A 10,362-nucleotide genomic window follows, 5' to 3' on the forward strand; every position below is an offset into this window, starting at 1 on the left:
TTAAGTTAGGTGCCTTTTCTGTACTTCTATGATTTGTAGGTTTCTTAACAAACCAACATTCCTCTGCAAACACTCAGGTACATTGAATGGACTATAAAATGAGTGAAAAAGCAGCCAATGCCCACAGGGATCTTTGAAAGACCCTCAAAAAGGAGGACTATCACTTAAGGAGGTAAAATATAAAGAAATGAGGCTTGCTCGAGAAAGAGAACTATGATTAGAAGATACATTGCCAGTAACAAAATTTGTTTGGGGAATGTGGATGCTCCCAAATCATTTCTGGAAAATTACAATTACATGGAATTTTTGGAGACGTGACTTCTACCTGCTTTACAGACAGAACTTCTGTTATGATGCTTCAACTTACCTGCTTTAAGTACTGTAGTATTATAGTGAGTGATGTAGGAAAGACTCAGAAACTTTACTTTTCCCTTGTCTGCAGTCTAGCTCTAAGTGTCCTTATATCCCTCCCCTTTGTTCCTTTGCCAGCTATGTGCTCCATGCAATATAGTAACCTGCTGCCCTGAACCTAGCTCCTTCACATTTATCCCTCTCTGCGCTTTACTCAGACAGGGATAAAAAGCAGCACTTCATGGAACCACTGTTGATTGGGAAATCAGTACTTCTGATTTTTCTTTCTTTTTTCTGAGAGAGTCTAAAAGTAGGCCCAGTTAGAGCCATAATCTGGCAAAATACTGCTTCACTGCTGCAAACCAATTAAACACAAATTTATCTGTTTTTTTGCAGTAACCTCAAAGCGTACCTGTCATGTTTACATTTAAGCATGCGTAAAGGAAATATGTTAATCATCATCTGCAACTCTCGTCTGCTCGTATATTCCTACCTTCAAAGGCAGTTGGAACCTATTACCTTTGTGAAAGGATAGCTCTTGATTATATGACTTGGCAACTGGCAAATAGCATGATATTTTTTGGGGGGGAGAAATTGGTGTGATTAAGATGGTTACTGACTTTGACAGTTATATCGTGTATTACTGGGATACCCAGTATAGCAGATGTTCTTTATGTGGACAGAGACAGCATATCTGGATATAGTTCATGTTTAAGTCATGCAGTAATGCTGAATGTTATGTGAATTTCAAATGCATGTAAAGTATATAAAGCTGTTGTGCGTAATTATAAAACTATTTGATATTGTTGGTGCCAGTACATTGATGCTGAGGTATAACAATAATTAGGAGTTGATGTAAAACATTATTCCCAAGGAGTTGTACCTAAAGTCATTCCTACTACAATGCAATTTGTGCGGCTGTCAAAGGAATCTACTTCCAGCCCATTTTTTCTTTGCTTTTTACAGCAAAAGCAGTGAGGTTTGAACATGTGGTTCTGGGTATTAATCCTTCAGCTCCACTTACAGACTTTTGTCTTACACTTTCTTCAAGCCACTATTTAGCTTTTTTCCTACATCAGCACTGGTGTCTTGGAGGCTGTTGGTGTTTCTTGGCTCATTACTCCTGCAAGGGCAGTTGGAACCAATTACTACAGTGAAAGGACAGTTTTATTTCTTTGAATTCAATGTGGATATTAATGCTGGCCAGAGGGTGACTCTTGATATATTTGATTACCACTTATCTTTACTGTTGAATCAGCACTAAGACAAATATTTGTACTGATGAAATATCAGTTTATAAGCTGTTATTAACTTTACACAAGTTCCCAAAATGCTTAAAATACACAGGACAACAACTCCTCTGTTAAAACAAATCGTTTAACCAGTCCTGGCGTTGCTGCAGCTTTACAGTATGGTACCCTGATTGCAGTGTATTAGGGATACCATGTTTCTGCCCTGCTTTGTCATATTCAGACCTTCTCTGTGTACATATGTGGAACACAATGGGGCAATATGGATGATACTCTGAGATACTTGATATATTTCATTGCCTTTATCACACTTACACAAAAACAGCTAGACGTCACAGGCCACAGTTTGGCAGTATTTAATGTCACAATTTTATAGACCTTACACATGTCTTAAACTATGCTGTGAAGGTTTCAGCTTTTTGTCTCATGAGTAATCACTGAAATCTTTCACATATGGTTGGTCCTAATCCAGACGGTACAGGCTGTGCTACAAATGTTTAGAGTTTTGATATATTTGTCAACAGTGAGCGGGCTTCTTCCTTCCACTGCCCGGGTGTGGTCTTTGTCTGGCTCTTTGGTGTGGTGGGGGACATGTCACAAAGTCCCTGACCTGCCCATCTGCTACTTAAGCGGCTATTGAGAGAGGCCTTTAGGAGGTCTCCACCTCGTTTTCCTCATCTCTGCTCTCTTCAGAAGTGATGCCAGGACAATAGAGGCAGAGCAGTGTGCAGGGCTTCGCACCAGCTGTGAAAGCTCAAAGCATTTCTCAGTCCAGATTTCTACAGCTCACCCACTCGTTTTACTTCTTTGAGCCTACTCTTTCCTCTTTGCCTCTGCTGTCTTTAATGATCTTGTCACTTTATCAATCTATCACATTACCCTGCTGATTGCTCCTGTGTGAGTCCTGCTATTAAGAGCTTAACTTGTCATGCCTGTACAGCTGTCATTGAATATTATTTTTGAATGAAATTCACCATGTTGTGGTGAAAAATGCATGTGATTGGGTCTAATATTGTTCTAAATCTCACTGGGTTGTCAGAAACTGCGGCGTCACTGCTCTGAAAGTTCCACATCATAAATATGCCTGCTGAAATCTATGTAGTGGGTGGAGTACTAATTTCCCTTACCTTTTATAAATCTTCATCATTCACTAAACAAGGTCCCCTTTATTCTAAACCTAAGGATGAAAACTTTTTCCTTTTTAACATCCACACAATATTTCTTTAAGCCCACGCCAACTGTCTGGCCAACATATGTAAGTAAAAGCACTACTCCAGAAAGATAAAAGAAAGCTCAGTCATAAATATGAGCTTAAGAGATTTAGAAATGTCATCCAGTATTTTCTAAAACTGTTGCTGTATTTTGTTTAATTTGGGCCCCTGCTGGTTTTGCTGCATACTAATCTGTGTTTTGTATGTTTGCAATGAGAATACAAAAAAATATTTGGAGTTTGATGTCATCGGAGTTCAGAATTAACTTGATCTCGCTGTCTTGCTCTGCAAGCATCACGAGACTGTGATGAGCAGTCGCTTTATTCCCAATGTTTGTACGTTTGTGTCTTTGCTTACGCATCTAAGGTACACTCACAGGACTTGTGCATGCAGAGTTTGATTGATGTGTGTGATGATTTCCCAGTTGGCAAACATTTACATGCGCACTCCGTCATTTGTGGCCTGTTTGGATTGGCAGACTTGCGGTCCTGATTGGCTGGTTTTGCTGAGGAATACGTGAGATGGATTTGTTTGACTGGGCACTCTAAAATACGGGGTGCGTGAATAAAAACTACATTGCCTTCAGTTCACCCCTTGTTGGCTTCAGCGGGCCCAGCTTTGCATCATTCACTTACTCACTGGTTTTTGCACTAGTTCTTTCCACGGTGTGGTTTTTATGCACGGCTGCACAATGAAGGTCTAGCGGGGAGCACTAGCTATGGACAAATAAGGTCACACATACATATGTTTGCATTAACCTCATACATTTATGATCAAGAACTGAAAAGCCACATTCAATGATTAGAAAAGGCATTTTGGGAAATTTCACATCCAAAAATAGAAATCACCCAAATCCTGGCCTTCTGAAAAGAAAATAAAGGCCAGGCTCTTTCCCAGACCACAGTATTAGGATATTAGACGGCCCAGAAAACAATAGAGCAGGAAAAAGCCTCAAGATCATTATTTCATTTGGACATGTTATATATAAATATACAAAATCCTGTTCTCTCCTGTGAGTTCTGTTCTCTTGACTGGACAGTCAGTCAGTCAGTCAGTCAGTCAGAAAGTCTCCTCTGGAAGTCTCCTGGAATCTGATGGGAGAACCACAAAGTTCCCCAGTTATCTTTGGATTTGTCCAGCTTGTTTTACTAAGGACTCAGCCAAACGTTGCCTTTCCCCTGCTGATAAGACAGCTCCCATCATTCCTCACTCACATACATGAAGTGTAGGGAGAATACTGCTGGCTGCTGGTGATGATCTAAGCTTACTCTTGCTTTTGAACTTTAATCCAATAAAAATAAAGTTTGTGTAATACCTATACACTCCAGAGGAGAGAGTACAAAGTCACTGGGAAACTGAAACAGAGGCACCTGATATTAGTGATGGATACAGCATAGTGGAGACTGGTATTTTTCTATGCTGCATTGGGTGGAGAATTCCTATTTATATCGAGCAGATGTTAAATGACTTGTCTGGTTACCAGTTTTAAAATTTACAATATGTATATGTGGTTGAGGTTAAGCCTTAATGTGCTTTCTGGAAGTTATATATAGTATAAAAGGTTAGAATAGAATGGTAATTAAACCAAGAATGCATGAAAGGGACATAAACAAGTATGAATAATGCATGACTCCTCGCTGTGACACCAGTGCAGAACTGTAGCATTATGCAACGTCCCAAAAGAAAAGGCTTTTATTTATTACTTTTTTGAATCTAATTTTGTCTGATGTTTTCTGGCTTATTCATCTTAATCTACTTTTATTTTTAGTTTGTAATCAGGGACTTTGAGCAGCACACTGGCTCATTTTCATTACTGACACTGGGATTGCCCAATCAAATGTCTTAATGTGACCGTCCCCTCCCCCACCACTGCTGTGCGCTCATGCAACAAACAACTGTAAAAACGGTAAAATACTGTAAGTAGGGGTTTCAATTACCCAGTTTATTGTGCCACGCTTATTTTTTACAATTTGCTGGTATTTTTTTTTAAACTCAAAAAACAGCCTCATTTCATTGTGAACTGCTGTTTAGCCTGAATAGACTAAAAAAGCTCCTGTTGCCACCTTACTGAAAGCATTTTTTTCTTGTCTTTTCTTTCTTTTTCATACACTGTATGTAGGTGTACTTTTAAAAAGTTTTTATAGAAGGTTTTGCCCAAAATGGGAAAAAAAATCATAGCTTCTACAATCAGTAAAGGTTTTTGAAGGTTCAGTCACAAGAGAGGAAATGTGTTCTTGCAGATCTGCTGGGAAATGCTTGTTGCATATCTGCTATCTTTTTCTTTAACAACATTCAGGTATTCACACCAAGGTGCTCCTTCAGTTTCCCCCCAGCTGACACTCATCACACAAATATGAGTAAACCAAACACATAAATCTTTGGGGTTGTTATAAATAACTTGTCCCCCCCTGCTAAATGATAAAAAGTAAGCAACAGCTTTTGCACATTAAAAGAGTAGCTTTTCTCGTATTGCTCTTGGTTTCCCCTTTCCTCGTGTGGTTTATTATTCTTCTTCTCTTTGGCTTGCATCTCTGCCAGCCTTACGACTCTCTCACTCCAACACCCCACTCACCCTCTGTTAGGAGTTACAGTCAAGAGGGCTCTCTGCTGAGTCCCCCGTCTGCCATCTGCTCAGGAAAGAGATGAAGGCTAAATTATTGCAGACAAACCTTCATCACCTCAAGTGAATGATTTCCATCCATTCACAGCCATACAAGTAACATCTTTTTTAAAAGTCAGGATTTGATAATAACCATGGCTTGCCTTATTTTTCTTGGCGATATTTCTGATGAGTGCTCCCTCTTTCACAGATGAGGTTCCCTGCTGCTACACGTTGGAGCACCAGACCATGAGCTCAATTTTATTCCAATTAGTGTTTTTGCTAAAAGGATTCATTTATAAAACATGGAAGGAAGAAGAATTCTAATCAACTTGTGAGGTTTAACCCTACTCTAATCTGCGATCTAGCACCAACACTTGCAAACAATTATGCTGCTCGTACCCAGGGGTTGATCTGATTGGTGTGTTTGCCTTGTGCTGTCTTGGGAGATCCAACAGTAATTTAGCTGGCTTCTTGGCTGATGGCTTGGGAGCTGCTTTTATAGCTCCAGTGGTTCTATCCTTCTCTAAATGTGCAGCATTATTAAGACCAGACTGCAACCAGGACATCACATCAGGTTGTAATGCGTTGCACTAAAATATAATGTGTGGTATCCCACCATTGCCCAGTCGCTCTTGTCACTGTCCTTTGCAGACACACACTACTCTAGAAGCAGGCAGTTTCTCCCACTGGCAGGCCTCCCAGAGCCTGTAGAAGTCATCCTCCTTCCTGCCCCCCCCACCCCCCCACCCCTTCATTCCCTCAGAGCTCTTTCTGCCAGAGGGCCTGTTTGGCTCATGTTCTGGCTCGGATAAACAATAAAGAACGGATCCAAAGATGCTTTCAAAGGCACCTGGTATGGTGCTCCTGTTTCAGTTTGTGGACTGTCCTGACTCTTACAACTAATAGAAATTAGTTTTGATCTAATGAGGATTTAGAGTAACGTAATTGAATATGGAAACTGCTGAGTTTATCCAGTGAGATATTCCCCTTCCAACTTAATAAATTTTAATTGTAATGTGCAATGTTGGACTGTTTAACCCATAGCATGTTTTCCTCTCTGTAGGTGACTGCGGCAGATGCAGACAGTGGCTCCTATGGCTTGATTACCTATTCTCTTGGCTCTGGCATTAACAGCGCTGTTCCCTCTAAATTCACCATTGGCAAGGAGACTGGCCAGATCTGCACTACTGCTGCACTAGACAGAGATCAAGGACCAGCCAGCTTCGACTTTACTGTTACTGCAGTAGATGGGGTAAGCCACCGCCCTTTGAAATCATGAATCCACAGAGCTGCAGTATAATCCCATAAACACAGCAGCCATGCTTTTCTTATAGACAGGAGAGCAGAGATGTGGCCAACTGTGCAGGGAAAAAAATGAGTTTTTGAGTTGTCCCCCTCCCAAGTTTGAATAGTTCTCCTTGGTAGGTAGACTTAAGTTAGTACAGCATCCTGTGCACTGACTGCCAAAAAATACTTAAAGAAGAAAAAGTTAAAAATGAAAGAAAATTACTGCGGGCATGTTAAAGCAATCAGAAGGAAAATACCTCAACTGTCAGGCAGTAATATTTTAACAAGTTGGACTGCCGCCTTCCTCGTTTTTGCCACCTGGTCCAAATGAAAAGCCTGCACTGTATTTCTGCAAATGAAAAGGCTATGAAACAGACTTGGGTTGCAGCAAGCCCTCTCACCCTCCACGGGTCATGACATATTGCTCTTTCCCAAGGGAAACTATCAATCTGTGTCCCTACGCGAACCTCCTGGGACTATATTTTAGAGGCTACGCCATACATCGAAATCTTAACTGGGTTTACTGCTGGTTTTTACTTCCACCATTAATGTGGTCTATGTGCGCTGTTAATGTGGCCTAAATCCTGCTTTCAGGTATGTTTTTACTGTTCATGATTTAATATGTGAAGGTATAACAAAAGAGCTTTTTGTTTCCTCTGCAGGGTGGACTGAGCTCAGTGGCCTATGTCAGGGTAGATCTGGTGGACATTAATGATAACAGACCCGCTTTCTACCCTCTCAGTTATGCTGTTAGTTTGAGCACACAGAGTGCCCCTGGGACATCTGTTGTCAGAGTGACAGCCTATGACCCAGACTCAGGCAAGAATGGGCGAATTACATACAAAACAGTGCCTGGAGGGGCTTCTCCATACTTTACTCTCAACAAAGACACAGGTCAGTGTAAATATTGTTCCCCATTCCTGCTCTGGACTTTTATAATGATTTACAGAAATAATTCAAACAATTTATGATATTGTGTGATGTCAAAATTGCCTGTTAATGTATTATCTTTGAATCCTTTTATAGGTGTGATCTCACTGTCTCGATCTGTCTATGGGAAGGCCAACTCTGTCGTTCCAATGGTTATCTCTGCTCAGGATGGTGGTGGTCTTGTTGCCTTAGCGAATGCCAGAGTTAACATTAGTGTGGTGGCAGGTTTAGTGGCTCCGCCCGTGTTTGAAAAGACTCAGTATTACTTCACCGTGTCAGAGGACGTCCTGCGCGGGACTGTTGTGGGAATCGTCCAGGCCAGCAGTAAAACAGGTGCGGACTACAGACACCTTAATCTGACACTTCTTCTGTAAAAACCCCCCCAAAAATGTTATAATTCAGTGACCTGTCTTTGTAATTTTACATCTTTCAGGCATCTCTAGAGATATTTCCTATACCATCAGCTCCGGAGACCCTGCAGGCTACTTCACAGTTGATTCTGACACCGGGGCCCTAAGGACCAGTCTTCCCCTGGATCATGAAGCCCAATCAGCTCTTGATTTGGAGGTGCAGGCCCGCAGCGGCAACCCTCCTGCCTTTGGCCAGACCCGTGTCCACATTACCATTGCAGATGTCAACGACAACCCACCTGTTTTCCTGCCCTCATCCTCAGAGTCCCTGCTGCTGCCAGAGCATACAGAAATGGGCACAGTAGTTTATCGTGTCCAAGCTGAGGACAGAGACTCAGCAGTCAATGGACAACTCACCTTTGACCTTTCTTCTTCAAATGGACTCCAGAGGATTTTTAGCATAGAGCGCAGCAGTGGAGAGATTCGATTGGTAGGGAGCCTCTCTTATGAGAATACCCCCCGTTATGACCTCCAGGTTATCGCCAAGGATAGTGGAGTACCCCAGCTAAGTGCCACCTTCATGCTTGTGGTTCATGTCCAGGCAGAGAACGACCAGGGTCCTGTGTTTGACACCCTCACATACCGCGTTGAATTAAAAGAAGGAACTCCAATAAGCACACGCTTTCTGCAAGTCAGAGCTTTGAACAGAGAAACACCAACCTCTGGCCACGTTGCTCCCCTGGCATATCATTTACGTCCAGATGGAGATGCTGCAGGTTTTGGCATTGCTGCAGACAGCGGCTGGCTGTTTGTGAAGAGTGCCCTGGACAGGGAAGTCAAGGACATGTACCTCCTGACAGTGTTAGCCAGTACAGGCCATGGACAGTTAAAGAAGACAGGCAGTGCCACAGTGCGGATATCGGTGACTGATGAGAATGATAACTCTCCTCGGCTTACGCAGGAAAGGGTCTTCATGGCTGTGAGAGAGAACCTGCCTCCGGGAACAGGCTTTGGTCACGTGTTGGCCACAGATCGCGACAGCGGCCCCAACGGACGCCTCGCTTACCGCTTTCTGCATCCTGACCGTCACTTTCAGATTAACACCCACACAGGTTAACTGAAAATTTTATCCACTGAGATTAGTCAGTTAGACTTAAGTGTTAAAATGTGGCTTGATTAGTTTAATTTTAATAAGCAACCATATAAATATGCATATTTATACAAAAAAGGTAATGAAGGCATAAAAATTTGATTTGCCTAAAGAACAGAACAGGCATGCAAAAACATTAGTTCACCAGTGACAGAGGAGATAACATGAGAAAGGAAGCTGATATTATTTGTTTAATTGATCTCCAAGGCTTTGCAGAAGATCAGCCTTTGAAGATATTGGCACATGCTTGACTGGAAATTTTTAATTGATCAGCTTAATTATGTCCATTTTATCTGTCTGTAAAATTGTGTTATGGTCAAACTAAGCTCAAATAACCAAAAAAATAAATTTTTCCTGAATGAAAAGCATGTGGAAAAACACAATTTAGTCAAGTCAGAGAGACATCTCTAAAAGATGAGAGACTGAGGTTGCCCCTCTGCCACTGTCATAAATTAGTTAGATCACGGTGACAGCAGCACTAAGCATCCTGCTGAGTTCTAATTGGCCTGCTGAGCCTGCTAGTCTGTAGGTGGAGACTCGGGCTCTGATTTGTGATCAGCTTCTAGCAGAGTTGTGAGTCTCTAGAGCATCTTCCAACCTCTCAGAAATCTTCTGTTTGTGTGTATGAACGTGTATCCGACTGTGTACGAACAGATCTGCACACTGTTCATGTCTATTACTTATGTGTCACTGATCAAAGCCGGCTGGCTCTTAAGACTCATCATTATTCCAGTGGACTTGTGCCTGTGCATAAAATCTCTCTCATTTATCTACTTGTGTCCCCAGGTGAGATCAGCACAAGGATGACTCTGGACAGAGAGCAGCAGTCTACTTACCAGCTCTTGGTGGTGGCACAAGACGGAGGTTCACCCCCTCGTAGCGCCACAGGCACCGCTTTCATCACTGTACTGGACGAAAATGACAACGACCCTGTTTTCATCCACAGTCAGTCAGGGAAAAACATCATAATTCAGGTAATGTCGAAAGAGCACAAATGTTGTTTGGCAGAAAATAAATTGCTATCATAGAGTGCTGAAAATCTGGTTTAACCCTTAGGTGATGGAAGGTCAGCCTTCTGGGGTTGTACTGGGTACACTGCAAGCCAAAGACCCTGATGAAGGGGAGAATGGCACAATATTCTATTCTTTGTCAGGTACTTTATAGAGACGTTTAAAGAAATATATCTTCCTCCAGTCTTTATTAATTTTTTCATGCTTTTCTTCTTTTTTTG

The 10,362-nt window shown here is 41.8% G+C and overlaps 1 protein-coding gene across 1 annotated transcript; it reads left to right on the plus strand.

The window, feature by feature from the left end:
* The first annotated feature begins 6,248 nt into the window (after positions 1 to 6,248).
* Positions 6,249 to 10,159, plus strand: LOC145420169 (protocadherin-16-like). Its single transcript, XM_080289096.1, has 6 exons — positions 6,249 to 6,272; positions 6,478 to 6,666; positions 7,364 to 7,595; positions 7,728 to 7,964; positions 8,065 to 9,093; positions 9,918 to 10,159. Exons 1-6 carry the CDS (start codon positions 6,249 to 6,251, stop codon positions 10,157 to 10,159), a joined length of 1,953 nt encoding a protein of 650 aa, XP_080145222.1.
* Positions 10,160 to 10,362: the final 203 nt, after the last annotated feature.

Source organism: Astatotilapia calliptera, chromosome 14 (assembly GCF_964374335.1).
Source record: "Astatotilapia calliptera chromosome 14, fAstCal68.1, whole genome shotgun sequence".
In the NCBI taxonomy this organism is placed as follows: Eukaryota; Metazoa; Chordata; class Actinopteri; order Cichliformes; family Cichlidae; genus Astatotilapia; species Astatotilapia calliptera.

Excerpts from the sequence above, each read along its gene's own strand:
- LOC145420169 (XM_080289096.1), top strand. The coding sequence starts at position 6,249 with ATGCTTTCAAAGGCACCTGGTATG. Across the intron at positions 6,667-7,363 it reads CTGTTACTGCAGTAGATGGG|GGTGGACTGAGCTCAGTGGC; the intron begins GTAAGCCACCGC and ends TTTCCTCTGCAG. Across the intron at positions 7,596-7,727 it reads TACTCTCAACAAAGACACAG|GTGTGATCTCACTGTCTCGA; the intron begins GTCAGTGTAAAT and ends ATCCTTTTATAG.